Here is an 18,677-nt window from a genome sequence, read left to right as displayed (position 1 = left end):
ACATTGAGGTGGAAACATTATGCTTTGGGGGTGTTTTTCTGCTAAGGGGACAGGACAACTTCACCGCATCAAAGGGACGATGGACGGGGCCATGTACCGTCAAATCTTGGGTGAGAACCTCCTTCCCTCAGCCAGGGCATTGAAAATGGGTCGTGGATGGGTATTCCAGCATGACAATGACCCAAAACACACGGCCAAGGCAACAAAGGAGTGGCTCAAGAAGAAGCACATTAAGGTCCTGGAGTGGCCTAGCCAGTCTCCAGACCTTAATCCCATAGAAAATCTGTGGAGGGAGCTGAAGGTTCGAGTTGCCAAACGTCAGCCTCAAAACCTTAATGACTTGGAGAAGATCTGCTAAGAGGAGTGGAACAAAATCCCTCCTGAAATGTGTGCAAACCTGGTGGCCAACTACAAGAAACGTCTGACCTCTGTGATTGCCAACAAGGGTTTTGCCACCAAGTACTAAGTCATGTTTTGCAGAGTGGTCAAATACTTATTTCCCTCATTAAAATGTAAATCAATTTATGACATTTTTTACATGCGTTTTTCTGGATTTTTTCGTTTTTATTTTGTCTCTCACTGTTCAAACAACCTACCATTAAAAGTATAGACTGATCATGTCTTTGTCAGTGGGCAAACGTACAAAATCAGCAGGGGATCAAATACTTTTTCCCCTCACTGTACCTCACAATCATAAAGGGCAATGGGTTCTATAACTGATTCAAGTATTTTTAGCCAGGTCCTAATTGGTATGTTGAATTTTATGTTCCTTTTGATGGCATAGAAGGCCCTTCGTGCCTTGTCTCTCAGATCGTTCACAGCTTTGTGGAAGTTACCTGTGGCGCTGATGTTTAGGCTGAGGTATGTATAGTTTTTTGTGTGCTCTAGGGCAATGGTGTCTAGATGGAATTTGTATTTGTTGTCCTGGCAACTGGACCTTTTTTGGAACACCATTATGTTTGTCTTACTGAGATTTACTGTCAGGGCCCAGGTCTGACAGAATCTGTGCAGAAGATCTAGGTGCTGCTGTAGGCCCTCCTTGGTTGGGGACAGAAGCACCAGATCATCAGCAAACAGTAGACATTTATCTTCAGATTCTAGTAGGGTGAGGTCAGGTGCTGCAGACTGTTCTAGTGCCCTCGCCAAATTCGTTGATATATATGTTGAAGAGGGTGGGGCTTAAGCTGCATTCCTGTCTCACCCCCCTGCTCTGTTGAAAGAAATGTGTGTGATTTTTGCCAATTTTAACCACACACTTGTTGTTTGTGTACATGGATTTCCCCCCAACACCACTTTGGAGAAGCTGTCATCATTAAAGTATGGGGAGTCTATTGGGAGTAGCACACATGAGGACATTTTTCTCTGTTGAGATAATTTCCTTATTAATGTCTAGCCAGATGTAAAATGGTCTGCTTTATAACAAATTAGCATACCCCCTTAGTCTCTTCCTTGTTTCACACCTGGTAATTTGTTGGATGGGACTACCAGCTCTCTGTAACCTAGAGGGCAACCAGTGGGTCCGTATCCTTTATACCATGTTTCTTGTAGGATGACAATGTCTGTATTTCCAATTTCCATGATGAAGTCTGGGTTCCTGCTCTTTAGGCCAAAGGCAGATGACCTCAGACCTTGTATATTCCAGGATGAGACAGTAAAAGCTTTTTGTTCCATAGTGTCTAGTGTTGTTTTTGTGTGGTTTAGGCCCGGACCATCACTGTAGGTGTGAGCAGAGCATGTTGAGCATCTGATACATACCTCTTAGGTCGCAGGATGGTGCTTGGGCGGGTGTAATAGTGGGGGTTGGGCCTGTTGCTCTGCTCACAGCCTGGGCATATGTCCTGCTGTCATGTTGAGGTCCTTGCCGCAGGGGTAGGGGGGCATGGGGTGGGCAGAAGGGGCATAGGTCTGATATGGGGGGGCCTATACAGGGTGTGGCCAGGGTTTGCTTGAGGTGGTCTTAGCTGGTTGGGGTGTGGCTGGTGATGCTGTGGTCTGGGTGTAGGTCCTCTTGGCATGGGTTCTCTCGGTGCAGGTCCTTCAGGAGGGGGTCTTGCAGGTCTGGGAGGGTGTCTCGCTGGTCTGGGCGGGGTGTCCGTTGCTCTGTTGCTCCTGTGTGAGGTGCTGGGGCTACGGTTGAGGGTGACGTCCTTCAGGGTCCTGGCAAAAGTTGGGATTGCTGCCTTGTAGAGGTGGACCTGGTCGTAAAGGCTGTTCAAGTCCAGGGTGGAGTGGTGGGCCAGGTAGACATTAGGTTTTGTGGCACAGTCTCGCGAAATGCTTGCATTCACCCGCTGTATGGTGGCAGGGTGAAAGTATTTTCATGGTAGCAGGGTGGAGATAACCACTAGTGCGTTGGGAAAAGTGGAAGAAGCTTTTTCAATCACTCCCTTGAGTGCTGTGGCCATTTCTCTCCCTCTCTCTCTCTCCCCCTCCCTCCACCAGAGTAGTGTTAAATTAATCACTCATGGCAGCAGCGCCTGTGCTAGGGGGAAAACAGTACAAGCCTAAGTTCCAGTGTTGAACCCTTTGACTCCCTGGCGGCCCCACGGCCCATACAGTACTGTACTCCCTGACAGATCCTGTTACATCTGTGCGGCCAGTGAAGCGGAAACAGCAACCTGGGGACCTGTGTGTGTGTGTGTGTGTCTGTGTGCGTACGTGTGTGTGTATATGGACATTGGAGCCACAAGGTTGCAGGTTTAAAGGGACAGTGCGAGATTTTGGCAATCAAGCCCTTTTTCTACTTACCTAGAGTCAGATAAATTCATGGATACTTCATTCATGGACATTTTTCTGTCTCTGTGTGCATTTTGAAGGTACAGTAGTTTTGCGGTCCATTGCTAATTAGCAATAGCACAATGACTGGAAGTCTACCGGAACAGACTGGAAATCTATTTATATCTATTTAAAAAGTAATGTGCCCAATTTATACATTTTAAAAAGGACTACAATGATAGCAAACCAAACACTGCAAACTCATCTACTAGGGATGTAACAATTCACAGATATGCATCATCCCTGGATCAAATGTTTAAGATATGTGTGCATCGGTCTGCGGGACCCAAAATCGATCCAAATATAGCATGCATCAGTCAGAAAATTGATTCAATCGTTACGAATCGCCGGTTCACTAAAATGTTTTACTTATATTACTTTCTTTCTACCTTTTGGAAAATACTTCTCATCTTCTGTTACAACTGATGCATCCTCTCCTTCAGTGTGGAACTGAGCATGTAACTGTGTTGACAGTCATTGATCTACAAGCCATTTTGCATGCTGAGCTTATTCAAACTGCACGCTGTGCGCAACTTTGTGCACTGACCAACGAGAGGTAGGCCTATTCCTGATCTTGCACATCTGCGAGTCACCTACAGCATTCAAATGTTTGTAAAATGGCTTGCCCAATATTAGGCTTTATTAGTTGATTGACAACCAATGTAATATGCTAGGTTAATGTTATCAAATGCGCCGTTGAAAATTGTGCTTTAAGTAGCCTAAAATACCCGCGAGACACATTTACATTTTAGTCATTTAGCAGACACGCTTATCCAGAGCATCTTACAGTTAGTGCATACATTGTTATATATATATATTTTTTTCATACTGGCCCCCCGTGGGAATCGAACCCACAACCCTGGCGTTGCAAGCACCATGCTCTTCCAACTGAGCTACACGGGACCTAGATACAAATCTAATCTGGCTATACCTGCTGATCGGGGTTTACTGTTCATTCGATTTTAGATATACAGGATAAAGGTGATAATTTCATAACAAGAACAGTAATCTCTTTTGCTACCCACACTGCATGGCTGAAGCAGAGGAGAAGAGAAGCTCACTCCTAAAGACTTCCAAACGTCTACTAAAAATGTTGAGATGAGGGTGAAATCCAAAGTTGTGCTAGATATTCATTGACTATGTCATAGACAAATATTGATAGACTACTAGCTCAAACAGTTTTAATCTGCAAAAAAGTCAAACATATTAGTGGGTGATGGTGATTTCAGATCAAAAGTGGGGGGACAAAAAGCAAACATTGCCCCCCCCAAATCAGATAATGGGGTGGTAGATGCCCATTTTCTCTTATGGCTCAGCTCAGGTGCCTAATTACACAGGTGCCTAATTACACCATAGACATATACATAATTTACACACACACACACACACACACACTCTCACACACACACACATACACACACACACACACACACACACACACACACACACACACACACACACACACACACAGATAAGTCAGCTCAGACAGATCCAGCTCAGAGAGGCCCAGCTCATGAGCTCCATCAGCAGCAGATTTTAATTTAGAATGGAAAATGAATGTGTTTATGCAACAAATGTTAATGCCTCGAATAGTATTGTATCGCATTGAACCAAATCGCATCAATTTGCTCTCTAATCAAACCGAATTGCACCGAATAATTTCAAACTAAAACGTATCTTTCCTGTATCATATTGGGATTCATGTACCTGGATATGTATCAAATCATCTTGAAAGGGAAAGATGCATATCCCTACCATCTACAGTATTTAATTAGCTTAAATCTCTCTCTCTCTCTCTCTCTCTCTCTCTCTCTCTCTCTCTCTCTCTCTCTCTCTCTCTCTCTCTCTCTCTCTCTCTCTCTCTCTCTCTCTCTCTCTCTCTCTCTCTCTCTCTCTCTCTCTCTCTCTCTCTCTCTCTTCCTCTGCTCTCTCCCTCTGTCTGTCACCAATGGCAACTGCAAATGTGATTCTAATTATACAGTTTCACTCCTCTGTAAATGTTAACAGCTCAAGGATATAACTTTTTTTAGAGTAACCTCTCAACCCAACCCATGGACTGAAGAACCAGGCATCGGCAGGCATTATCCTTATGCCTTTAAGCTATCCTGTAAATACCACCAATGAAACATACATGCTATCATTTGTTTTTGTTTATTACAGTGTTGGAATCATATTATTACACCCACTCTAGATCATCAGTGTACTGTGTCATACTCTTTAAATAGGAATTCACCTGCTGCTCACCTTTTAACCCTAATGACCACACACACAAACACACATGCACACACACACGCACACACAGACACGTGCGTGCACGCAAACCCACGCACATACACAGACACACACACAGTGGCGCAGCGGTCTAAGGCACTGCATCTCAGTGCTTGAGGCGTCACTACAGACCCCCTGGTTCGATTCCAGGCTGTATCACAACCGGCCGTGATTGGGAGTCCCATAGGGTGGCGCACAATTGGCCCAGCGTCGTCCGGGTTTGGCCGGTGTAGGCCGTCATTGTATATAAGAATTTGTTCTTAACTGACTTGCCTAGTTAAATAAAGGTACTAAAAAATAAAATAAAAACTTGTGTCTTGTCTCTCAGTAAGTAGAGCTGGTGCCTAGCAGATGTCAGCCATTGAGAAGTGTACAGTCTCTCAGAGAGATTATGATGCTGTTTTGTTGTGTGTGCGTGTGTTGGGAGTTACAGTATGTTAGAGGTGATGGATTTACTGACTAAACCATATTTGATTCATGACTCAACACTTATGTTTATCATTCATTTGTCTTTTCTGTTCCCCTTTATTTTCTAGATCATGATCTCAGAGACCGTCCTGTTCTTGATACAATACTCGTCCAAAGAGCTGGACAGTCAGGAGAAGACCATGCTGACAGGAGACTGCTGCTACCTCAACCCTCTGGTGCGCAGGACCTTTCGCTTTCTGGGTACGTCTTACAGACTAAATATTATCTAAACATTAGTCAACTTTGTGGCTCAGTCGGCAATTGTGCAATGACAAGGTTGTGCTTCGGATAAAAGCCTCTGTTTATTGACATATATTGCATACATTAAATTCTCTCTGTCTTGTCCTTGAAAACTAGCTCCATATGTCCAGTGTCTCCTCATACAGAAACGTACACTGTCACGTGCCCTGAGGGGAACGAATGGGATCCTTTGGAAAGGAATGGTACAGTCAGTACTGTATGTAGTCTCCTCTGCTCTCACGCAAAACTTCCTCTTTTAGATAAGACTACAGAAACCAAAAGGAATATCACCCTGATCCCTGAGGGAATAAACTCCTCCCTCCCACCCTCTCTCTCTCTTTCCTGTTAAATCTTTAATTTACACCACAATTCCTCTCACTGTAACAATTATTTACTGTTCTGAGCTTTCGCAGCTAAACCTCCCTTTACTCACTATACACAATATGTATGAATTATAGGTTGCTCTAAATGACATAATCTAAAACATCATATAGGATGTTAAATGGATAACTCAGTCTAACTGACCAACTTTGTTTTTGTTAGACTGTCAGACGGTAGGCCATTGCTGTTATGTTGGTGTTACAGTTAGTTCTGCAGATAATGTCTGCCCCAGTAGCCAGCAGAAGCTAACACGGCCACCTGCTGTAGAGGTATGGATGACTGAGGTCACTAGAGCAAGGGATTTGTGTCAGAGGTTTTAAAGGCATTGTCCATTGGGATCAGATGGGGATACTACTTTCATCTAAGCCTCCCTAGCAGACTGCAGTGAGAATGGGATAATTTCAACACAGGTCAAAGACACCTGTCTGCAGAGCATGGTAGTGCACTTCTCCAGCCCAGTACAGGTTAACAAAAAGATTGCACGTACTTACAAATGTAAGATAGAGGTACTGTATCACAGAGATATAACATAATTGTATTCTCTCATGTACTATAGCTATCGTGCTGTGGAAGATTACTTTCTGATTGACTGCTCTTGGATTCTGTCTCTTTTCTCATCTATACCCTGTCCATGATTTGTTTAGTCAGTTCATATTATAGAGAGGCGAGAAACACAGGTGTGTGTGTGTGTGTGTGTGTGTGTGTGTGTGTGTGTGTGTGTGTGTGTGTGTGTGTGTGTGTGTGTGTGTGTGCGTGCAAGTCATCTCACTTGTCATCTCACGACCTGCCGTCTTCCATCCTGTCACGGTTTACTAAGCCAGAACCCAGAAGCAGACCAGGACAAGGTAAGTTGAAACAAAGGTGAGTGTTTATTTAATAGATCCACGAGTGAGGCTGAATAATCCAGGGAACAGAGCGGGTGGCGTGGATGGGTTGTTGGGGGTGCAGTGGTAGGTCCAGTAATGGCTCGGCAGCCGCCGACCATCAGGCAGAGGTTGGGTGAAGGTTCCGGATGAGTGATGTTCATGGCTAACGATCCGGCAGGGAATGGATGTTAGGACAGAGCCTAAGAAGGGTGATGATCAGGACCAGGTGTGCAGATTGCTGATGGGATGCAGGTGCGGAAATCAAGAGAGCTCCCGCCTAGCAACGTTGCCCGGCAACCAGGCAGGGAGCGTTCCAGAACCCTCGGGAAACTGGAGATCCCGAGCAGAAAAACTAGTAACACAGACAGGAACCGACTCAAACTGCAGGGTTCGTTACAGTACCCCCCCTCCGGACGAACGCCACCGGGCGGACTCCCGGAGCGCCAGGATGGAGGCGGTAGAAGTCACGAATGAGGTCAGCGTCCAGGACCTGTCGCCGCGGAATCCAACTCCTCTCTTCAGGACCATAACCCTCCCAGTCCACGAGATACTGGAAACCCCGGCCCCGCCGTCTGGAATCCATGATGCGTCGCACCGTGTAGGCAGGCCCACCTCCGATCATCTGAGGAGGAGGAGGAGGAGGCGGAGGAGGCAACAGAGGACTGAGGAGAACAGGCTTGAGGCAGGAGACATGAAAGGTGGGATGGACTCTGAGCGTTCTCGGTAGTTTGAGTCGAACTGCAACCGGATTGATCACCTTCTCCACCACAAACGGACCAATGAACTTGGGGACAACTTCCTAGACTCAGTCCGTAAAGGAAGATCCCGTGTGGCCAACCAGACCCTATCTCCGATGGTATAGGTGGGAGCGGGAATCCGGCGACGATTCGCCTGGAGCTGATACCGGTCCGAAACTCTAAGGAGTGCCTTTCTGGCCCGATGCCAGGTCCGGTGGCAACGACGAATATGGGCCTGAACAGAGGGCACTGAGAGCTCCTTCTCCTGAGAAGGGAACAAGGGAGGTTGGTAGCCATACAGGCACTGGAAGGGAGACATCCCAGTGGCAGATGTAGGGGAGAGTATTGTGGGCATACTCAACCCAAGGCAACTGAGAGACCCAGGAGGTGGGGCTGGAGGAGACAAGGCAGCGTAGCGTGGATTCCATCTTCTGGTTGGCTCTCTCCGCCTGACCATTAGATTGGGGGGTGAAAACCAGATGTGAGACTGACTGTAGCTCCAATGGCCAAACAGAAGGACTTCCAGACAGCAGAGGTAAACTGAGGGCCACGGTCGGAAACGATATCACTGGGCAAACCGTGGACCCTGAAAACCTCCCTAACCAGGATCTCGGACGTCTCCGAGGCAGAGGGAAGCTTGGCAATTGGCACAAAGTGGGCGAACTTGCTGAATCTGTCCACGATAGTCAGAACGACCGTGTTCCCCTCAGAAGCGGGCAACCCAGTGACAAAGTCCAGGGCCAGATGCGACCATGGTCGCCGAGGAATAGGAAGGGGGTGAAGTAGTCCAGAGCTGGGCCGATTGGTACTCTTATTCTGCGCACACACTGGACAGGCAGCAACAAAACCCCGAGTATCCTCGGCCATGGCAGGCCACCAAAAACGTCTGCGAAGAAACGCCATCGTCCGAGCCACGCCAGGGTGACAAGCCATCTTGCTGGCGTGGGACCATTTGAGAACAGCAGGACGAACCGACTCAGGCACAAACAACCGACCGGGTGGACCGTTACCGGGACCGGGCTGCGTCCGAAGGGCCGCCATCACCTCCTCCTCAATCTTCCACATAACTGCTCCCACGACACAGTTCCGGGGAAGAATCGTCTCGGTCTTGGACCCACTCTCCTCCGTCTTGGAGAACATCCGGGACAAGGCGTCCGCCTTGCCGTTCTTAGATCCAGGTCGGAACGTCAGGGAAAAATTGAATCGTCCGAAAAACAACGCCCACCTGGCCTGACGGGAGTTGAGACGTCTAGCCGATTGCACGTAAGCAAGATTCTTGTGGTCAGTCCAGACAACAAACGGTTGCTCCGCCCCCTCCAACCAGTGGCGCCACTCCTCCAAGGCAAGTTTCACCGCGAGAAGCTCCCGGTTACCCACATCGTAGTTCCTCTCCGCAGGCGAAAGACGACGAGAGTAGTAGGCGCAGGGATGGAGTTTACTGTCCGTGGAGCATCGCTGCGACAGGATGGCGCCAACTCCCACATCAGACGCGTCCACTTCAACGACGAACTGACGGGCCGTGTCCGGTTGAGAGAGAATCGGTGCGTTGGTGAATCGTCTCTTCAAATCCAGAAACGCTCGATCCGCCTCCGGATTCCACTTGAAGGTCCTGATACTGGAAGTCAAGGCAGTTAACGGAGCGGCCACACGGCTGTAATCCCGGATGAATCTGCGGTAGAAATTTGCAAACCCCAAAAATCTCTGGAGCTGCAATCTCGTACCGGGCTGGGCCCATTCCAGAACCGCTCTAACCTTCTCCTGGTCCATCCTAATCTCTCCCCTGGAGATGATGTACCCGAGGAAGGATGTCGTGTGGGCGTGAAACTCGCACTTCTCGGCCTTCACGAACAGGCGATTCTCCAACAATCGCTGCAGAACCTGTCGGACATGCTGGACGTGGTCGGAAGGTTCCTTCGAGAAGATCAGAATGTCATCCAGGTAAACAAACACAAAGAGACCGATCATATCTCTCAGGACGTCGTTCACCATACTCTGGAATACCGCTGGAGCATTGGTCAGTCCAAACGGCATCACCTGATACTCGAAGTGACCCATCGGTGTATTGAAACCCGTCAACCACTCGTCCCCCTCTCTGATCCGGACCATGTGATACGCATTGCGTAGGTCTAGTTTGGTGAACACCGTAGCACCCTGTAAGGAGTCGAAGGCAGAGCTCATCAAGGGCAGGGGATACTTGTTCTTGACCGTGATGTCATTCAACCCCCGATAATCAATACACGGTCGAAGAGAGCCATCCTTCTTACCCACAAAGAAGAATCCTGCCCCCAGGGGTGATGACGAGGGACGAACGAGACCAGCAGCTAGGGACTCCTTGATGTAGGTCTCCAAAGCCTCACGTTCAGGTCGGGAGATACTGTATAACCTTCCCTTGGGGTAGACAGCTCCAGGGAACAGGTTGATGGCACAATCATATGGTCGGTGGGGAGGGAGTGACAGAGCCTTCTGCTTACTGAACACTTCCCCCAAATCGTGATATGTCTCGGGAACCAGGGACAAATCTGGGGGGTTTAGCCTCAATCACCTGACTGGGAACCGAATGGGGACAGGCAGTCTTGAGGCAGTTAGCATGACAATCAAGGCTCCAACTCGTTACCTTGCCCGTCACCCAATCGAACGTGGGATTGTGTTCCTTCAGCCAGGGGTATCCAAGGACCAGAGGAACATGGGAAGACGGCAGAATGAAGAATGAAATCATCTCAGAATGATTCCCCGACAACAGCATCTTAACCGGTTCAGTCCTCATCGTGATACGTGCCAGACTACTGCCGTTCAGAGTGGTAGCTTCAATGGCTTCCGGCAATTGCTCCTTGGAAAGCCCCAGCTGTTCCACCAACTCGGCATCAAGAAAGCTTCCATCGGCACCTGAATCGATAAAAGCGTTAATCGCTAAGCTCTGATTCCTGTTCATAAGGGTAGCCGGGAAACGGGGTCTGACAGAGGTATTGAGAGGTCGAAACTGGCTCGCTAAAAGTCCTCCCAACTTTAGCGAGCCGCACAGTTTGACGACCGCTGAGAACAAGTGGCGAGGTAATGTCCCGAACCACCACAGTAGAGGCAACAGTTAGTCCTACGTCTGTGTTGGCGCTCCTCCTTGGTTAGCCCGTGCCGCCCCACTTGCATGGGTTCAGAATCGGGAGACAGGACCTCTCCACTAATCCTGTGTGGTGGACGATGATCGACGTATTCTGGTCCGATCCCCGACCCGACTGGAACCTGAGAAGCTGATCGGTTGGACGGGACCCATTGCTTCTCCCTCCTTCGCTCTCGGACTCGATTCTCCACCCGAATAGACAAGGCTACCAAGCTGTCCAGGTCACTAGGCTCCGGATAGGAGATCAACTCATCCTTGAGCTGCTCCGACAGACCCTGGTAAAAGGCCGCTTGCAGAGACTCCTCATTCCACCCACTCTCCACAGCCAACGTCTTGAACTCGATCACGAAGTCGGCCACGCTACGAGTTCCTTGGCGAAGCGAAAACAGGCGCCTAGCTGCGTCCCTCCCTCGGACGGAATGGTCGAAGAGCTTCCTCATCTCGGCCGTGAACCCCTGGTATGAAGCTATGCAGGGGTCCTGTCGTTCCCAAACGGCTGAAGCATACTCCAGCGCTCGACCACGCAGCAACTCAATCACAAAGGCTATCCTAGCCTTGTCTGTGGCATAAGAGTAGGGCTGTAGATCAAACACTAACCCACACTGCATAAGGAAAGAACGGCATCTTCCCAGCTCCCCCTCATATTTATCCGGCGTCGGAACCTTGGGCTCACGGAAGGACTCGGCTCCAGAAGCGGCAGGCGAGATGGGTGAAACCAGTAGTGGATCCTCCACCGGAAACTTGCGCTGGTTCTGGACCTCCGTCAGACCGGTAGAAAGGTTCCGAACTGACAACGCGATCTCCTGTAGTACCATGCCATGATGGCCCAACATCTTCTCCTGATGGGTAATGGCATGGCGAACAGAGTCCAGGTCCGCTGGGTTCATTACTGGCCGGATCGTTCTGTCACGGTTTACTAAGCCAGAACCCAGAAGCAGACCAGGACAAGGTAAGTTGAAACAAAGGTGAGTGTTTATTTAATAGATCCACGAGTGAGGCTGAATAATCCAGGGAACAGAGCGGGTGGCGTGGATGGGTTGTTGGGGGTGCAGTGGTAGGTCCAGTAATGGCTCGGCAGCCGCCGACCATCAGGCAGAGGTTGGGTGAAGGTTCCGGATGAGTGATGTTCATGGCTAACGATCCGGCAGGGAATGGATGTTAGGACAGAGCCTAAGAAGGGTGATGATCAGGACCAGGTGTGCAGATTGCTGATGGGATGCAGGTGCGGAAATCAAGAGAGCTCCCGCCTAGCAACGTTGCCCGGCAACCAGGCAGGGAGCGTTCCAGAACCCTCGGGAAACTGGAGATCCCGAGCAGAAAAACTAGTAACACAGACAGGAACCGACTCAAACTGCAGGGTTCGTTACACATCCCATCTTTCTGTTTTATTTAGAGTTCCATTGATAATGACTCACTTTGCAATGCTCTGTGGGAAAATATTACATTTTGAACATATCCGAGGGTCATGACAACAAGCTCGCTCTTAACTCTTACTCTTACTTTTCCACCTGATTTTAAGTCTTTGCATTTCTCCACCCTCTCATGAACCTTGATTGTGAAAGGATCAGCTATTTAGAGTGCACCCCTCTATTGGTAGCTAGATGGAGGGGTGTTAGGAGTATAAATTCTCAGCGAGATGAAAGGCACCCTGGAGAGACACTGCTGTTGTTGTCTCACCAGATTTTCAAGGTTCAAGGCAGAGCGTTGATGTGCACTTGTTAGAGAACTCCTTAAGACATACTCTTACACAAAGGAAGCCTTTGCAGTGCATACAATAGCTTCACAAATAAGCCACTTCAGTTTGGAGAAATCCAACTTATTATTTCTCACTGCATCACTATTAGTCTTTGTGTGATGTGTTGATGTTCAAGCAGTTGGCATACAGTTCAGACACTCATCGGTACCACACAAGACATGCAGCCAGAGGTCTCTTCACAGTCCCCAGGTCCAGAACAGAGGCTGGGAGGCGCACAGTATAAAATAGAGCCATGAATAAATGGAACTCTCTGCCACCCCAGGTAACCCAAGCTAGCAAAAAAATCTGATTGAAAAACCAGATTAAAAAAAACACCTAACGGCACAACGGGACTGTGAAGAGACAGACATTTTGATATATTTTGTATTGTAATTTACACTGTATTATGTGTTGTATCATGTAGGTGGGTGGCCTTGCACGAGAATTGGGTTGTGCCAGCCGGAACAGCTCATAGGGCAGGAGCCATCTCCTGTTTCAGTAGCGTGAGGCAGAAGCAGGAGATTATGTAGTATTATGTAGTGTTATGTATGTTACCGTTTATTTTTTTCTCTTTGGTGCTAAAGTGAAACGCTACAGTACTGTAAATTACAGTAGATTACACAGTTTTCACATTAGGCAATACACTTACATTACCCAACAAAATTGACAGAAAATCTATAATTCCGTAATATCTATCCAATGTGTAATCAAAGGTGTGATCAATGAAGACATCCTCTACAATAATTCATGCAGAAACAGTTTTTTCAGATATTTTGCAACATAGGTGTGCTGTCTGTAATCAAATGTAAATGAAAATTAATGAATCAAATGTAAATGAATAAAATTAAAACATAACGTTTAGCACGCATTAATTTGCATCAAGCCTTTCTTGAGCATTTGGCCATCAATTCTCATCCACAGCACAGTGAATGGCCTCATTGTTCATGCACCTTTTTCCATGGCGAATCCAAGCTTGACATTGGTCTGCATTGACGTCGTCACATGCCTCATCCATGGCCAGAAGGAGGGTGGCACGCTCATAGGGATGGCGATCGTACACCTTCCACCTCAATGCTGAAAAACATTCCTCAATAGGGTTGAGGAAAGGAGTGTATGGGGGCAGGTATAGGGTCACAAATCGGGGATGGGCCCAAAACCATGCCTGAACCACCTCTGCATGGTGGATCCTGACATTGTCCCACACAGTGACATATGTGACCCCTTCACCTTGACAGGCCTATTCAATTTAATTGAGAAACACAATGAGGAAAGGAAAGGGGGATACCTAGTCAGTTGTACAACTGAATGCATTCAACTGAAATGTGTCTTCCACATTTAACCCAACCCCTCTGAATCAGAGAGCTGCTGCCTTAATCGACAGCGCCCGGGGAACAGTGGATTAACTGCCTTGCTCAGGGGCAGAACAACAGATGTTTACCTTGTCAGCTCTGGGATTTGATCCAGCAACCTTTTGCTTACTGGCCCAACGCTCCTACCCGCTAGAATACCTGCCGCCCAATGAGGTGTGCAGCATTGTAGGATCCAAGTAATGGCCTACGTCCTACCTCACCATCTTCAGACATACTGTAGCTGCTCACATGGAGATGTTTCCCCACGTTGTCCACGGCGCCGAGTTTTGGCCAGGTTGAAGCCTGCTTCATCAACAAAGATATACACTACCGGTCAAAAGTTTTAGAACACCTACTCATTCAAGGGTTTTTCTTTATTTTTTAATATTTTCTACATTGTAGAATAATAGTGAAGACATAACAACTATGAAATACAGTGCCTTGCAAATGTATTAATTCCCCTTGGCATTTTTCCTATTTTGTTGCATTACAACCTGTAATTTAAATTTATTTTTATTTGGATTTCATGTAATGGACATACACAAAATAGTCATAATTGGTAAAGTAAAATGAAAAAATTACTTGTTTCAAAAAATTCTAAAAAATAAATAACGGAAAAGTGTATTCACCCCCTTTGCTATGACGCCCCTAAATAAGATCTGGTGCAACCAATTACCTTCAGAAGTCACATAATTAGTTAAATAAAGTCTGCCTGTGTGCAATCTAAGTGTCACATGATCTGTCACATGATCTCAGTATATATACACCTGTTCTGAAAGGCCCCAGAGTCTGCAACACCACTAAGCAAGGGGCACCATGACGACCAAGGAGCTCTCCAAACAGGTCAGGGACAAAGTTGTGGAGAAGAACAGATCAGGGTTGGGTTATAAAAAAATATCAGAAAATGTTGAACATCCCACAGAGCACCATTAAATCCATTATTAAAAAATTGAAAGAATATGGCACCACAACAAACCTGCCAAGGGAGGGCCGCCCACCAAAACTCACGGACCAGGCAATGAGGGCATTAATCAGAGAGGCAACAAAGAGACTAAAGATAACCCTGAAGGAGCTGCAAAGCTCCACAGCGGAGATTGGAGTATATGTCCATAGGACCACTTTAAGCCGTACACTCCACAGAGCTGGGCTATACGGAAGAGTGGCCAGAAAAAAGACATTGCTTAAAGAAAAAAATAAGCAAACACATTTGGTGTTTGCCAAAAGCCATGTGGGAGACTCCCCAAACATATGGAATAAGGTACTCTGGTCAGATGAGACTAAAATTGAGCTTTTTGGCCATCAAGGAAAACGCTATGTCTGGCGCAAACCCAACACCTCTCATCACCTCTCATCACCCCGAGAACACCATCCCCACAGTGAAGCATGGTGGTGGCAGCATCATGCTGTGGATGTTTTTAATCGGCAGGGACTGGGAAACTGGTCAGAATTAAAGGAATGATGGATGGCGCTAAATACAGGGAAATTCTTGAGGGAAACCTGTTTCAGTATTCCAGAGATTTAAGACTGGGACAGAGGCTTACCTTCCAGCAGGACAATGACCCTAAGCATACTGCTAAAGCAACACTCAAGTGGTTTAAGGGGAAACATTTAAATGTCTTGGAATGGCCTAGTTAAAACTCAGACCTCAATCCAATTGAGAATCTGTGGTATGACTTAAAGATTGCTGTACACCAGCGGAACCCATCCAACTTGAAGGAGCTGGAGCAGTTTTGCCTTGAAGAATGGGTAAAAATCCCAGTGGCTAGATGTGCCAAGCTTATAGAGACATACCCCAAGAGACTTGCAGCTGTAATTGCTGCAAAAGGTGGCTCTACAAAGTATTGACTTTGGGGGGGGTGAATAGTTATGCATGCTCAAGTTTTATGTATTTTGCATCTTCAAAGTGGTAGGCATGTTGTGTAAATCAAATGATACAAACCCCAATTTTAATTTCAGGTTGTAAGGCAACAAAATAGGAAATATGCCAAGGGGGGTGAATACTTTGGCAAGCCACTGTAACACATATGGAATCATGAAGTAACGAAAAAAGTGGTAAACAACTCAAAATATATTTTATATTTGAGATTCTTCAAACAGCCACCCTTTGCCTTGATGACAGCTTTGCACACTCTTGGCATTCTCTCAAACAGCTTAATGAGGTAGTCACCTGGAATGCATTTCAATAAACAGGTGTGCCTTCTTAAAAGTTCATTTGGGTAATTTCTTTCCTTCTTAATGCATTTGAGCCAATCAGTTGTGTTGTGACAAGGTCCATATTATGGCAAGAACAGCTCAAATAAGCAAAGAGAAATGACATTCCATCAATACTTTAGGACATGAAGGTCAGTCAATCCGGACAATTTCAAGAACTTTGAAGGTTTCTTCAAGTGCAGTCGCAAAAACCATCTAGCGCTATGATGAAACTGGGTCTCATGAGAACCGCCACAGGAATGGAAGACCCAGAATTACCTCTGCTGCAGAGGATAAGTTCATTAGAGTTACCAGCCTCAGAAATTGCAGCCCAAATAAATGCTTCACAGAGTTCAAGTAACAGACACATCTCAACATCAACTGTTCAGAAGAAACTGTGTGAATCAGGCCTTCATGGTCAAAGAAACCACTACCGAAGGACACCAATAAGAAGAAGAGACTTGCTTGGGCCAAGAAACACGAGCAATGGACATTAGACCGGTGGAAATGTGTCTTTTGGTCGAGTCCAAATTTGAGATTTTTGCTTCCAACCGCTGTGTCTTTGTGAGACGCGGTGTGGGTGAACGGATGATCTCCGCATGTGTATCTCCCACAGTAACGCATGGAGGAGGTGTTATGGTGTGGGGGTGCTTTGCTGGTGACACTGTCTGTGATTTATTTAGAATTCAAGGCACACTTAACCAGCATGGCTACCACAGTATTCTGCAGCGATACGCCATCCCATCTGGTTTGGGCTTAGTGGGACTATCATTTGTTTTTCAACAGGACAATGACCCAACACACCTCTAGGCTGTGAAAGGGCTATTTTACCAAGAAGGAGAATGAAGAAGGTCAAGAAGAAGGTCTGATTTCATTATTACTGAAACAGGATACAAGTGGAAAATATAAAGATCCAGTCCATTTTAAAAAATTGGAGGCTCCTTAAACTTCAGTGTTGTGATGCCAAAATTCTAGCAGAATGTATAGCGCATAGAATTAAAAAGGTATTGTCGGACATTATTCATTCTAATCAGACAAGTTTTTTACATGGACATAATTGGATATAATATATGGCAAGTACTGGAAACAATAGAACACAATGAAAAATCAGGGAAACCAGGCTTGCTATTCATTGCAGACTTCAAAAAGGCATTTGATAAAGTACGACTGGTGTTTATATATAAATGCCTGGAGCATTTCAATATTGGAGAATCTGGAAAATCATGTATAGTAACCCTAGGTGTAAAATAGTCAATAATGGCTATTTCTCTGAAAGTTTTAAACTGTCAAGAGGAGTGAAACAATGTTGTCCACTATCGGCATATCTATTTATTATGGCCATCGAGATGTTAGCTATTAAACTCAGATCCAACAATAATATCAAGGGATTAGAAATCCAGGGCTTAAAAACAAAAGTGTCATTGTACGCTGATGATTCATGTTTTCTTTTAAATCCACAACTTGAATCCCTCCACAGCCTCATAGAGGATCTAGATACATTTTCTAACCTCTCTGGATTACAAGCAAATTATGATAAATGTACTATATTACGTATTGGATCACTAAAAAATACAAATTTTAAATTACCATGTAGTTTACCAATAAAATGGTCTGACGGTGATGTGGATATACTCGGAATACATATCCCAAATTAAATAAATGATCTCACTCCAATACATTTTAATAGAAAGTTAGCTAAAATAGATCAGATCTTGCTACCATGGAAAGGTAAATAACTGTACATTTGTGGAAAAATCACCCTGATTAACTCTTTAGTATTATCCCAGTTTACCTATTGGCTTATGGTCTTGCCTACGCCTAGCGAACCGTTTTTAAAATTATATGAGAAAAAAATATTCAATTTTATTTGGAACGGCAAGCAAGACAAAATTAAATGGGCCTATTTATATAATGAGTATGAATTCGGAGGACAGAAATGATTAAATATTAAAGCATTAGACCTATCACTAAAAACTTCAGTCATACAAACGTTGTACTTAAATCCAAACTGGTTGTAGCAAATTAGTAAGATTGTCTCACCCAATGTTCAAGAATGGCCTTTTTTCACTTTATTCAGATTACAACCCCTCACTTTCAGGTATTTGAAAAGGAAATAATCCCCAAAATATCACTATTTCTAAAACAAGCCATAGAAAGTTGGTTGCAATTTCAATTTAATCCTCCAGAAACAACAGAACAAATATTGCAACAAATATTGTGGTTAAACTCAAATATACTAATTGATAAAAAAAAGTCCTTCAAAACTGTTGGAAAAGCATTCCAGGTGAAGCTGGTTGAGAGAATGCCAAGAGTGTGCAAAGCTGTCATCAAGGCAAAGGGTGGCTATTTGAAGAATCTCAAATATAAAATATATTTTTGATTTGTTTAACACTTTTTTGGTTATTACATGATTCCATATGTGTTATTTCATAGTTTTGATGTATTCACTATTATTCTACAATGTAGAAAATAGTAAAAATAAAGAAAACCCCTTGAATGAGTAGGTGTTCTACAACTTTTGACCGGTAGTGCACTTGTGATAGGTCACAGCAG

The 18,677-nt window shown here is 45.7% G+C and overlaps 1 protein-coding gene across 2 annotated transcripts in view; it reads left to right on the top strand.

Annotated features, from left to right (window-relative positions):
* plppr5b (phospholipid phosphatase related 5b) overlaps positions 1-18,677 on the top strand; it is a 137,855-nt gene that overhangs the window by 73,000 nt on the left and 46,178 nt on the right. For both annotated transcript variants that reach the window (XM_041861885.2, XM_041861886.2), the window contains one exon: positions 5,583-5,715. In XM_041861885.2, coding sequence (XP_041717819.1) covers positions 5,583-5,715 — 133 coding nt within the window. The remainder of the gene's footprint in view (positions 1-5,582; positions 5,716-18,677) is intronic.

This window comes from Coregonus clupeaformis, chromosome 34 (assembly GCF_020615455.1).
Source record: "Coregonus clupeaformis isolate EN_2021a chromosome 34, ASM2061545v1, whole genome shotgun sequence".
Lineage (NCBI taxonomy): Eukaryota > Metazoa > Chordata > Actinopteri > Salmoniformes > Salmonidae > Coregonus > Coregonus clupeaformis.
Note: the sequence above shows the minus strand (reverse complement) of the source record. Positions and strands in the feature narration are given on the sequence as shown.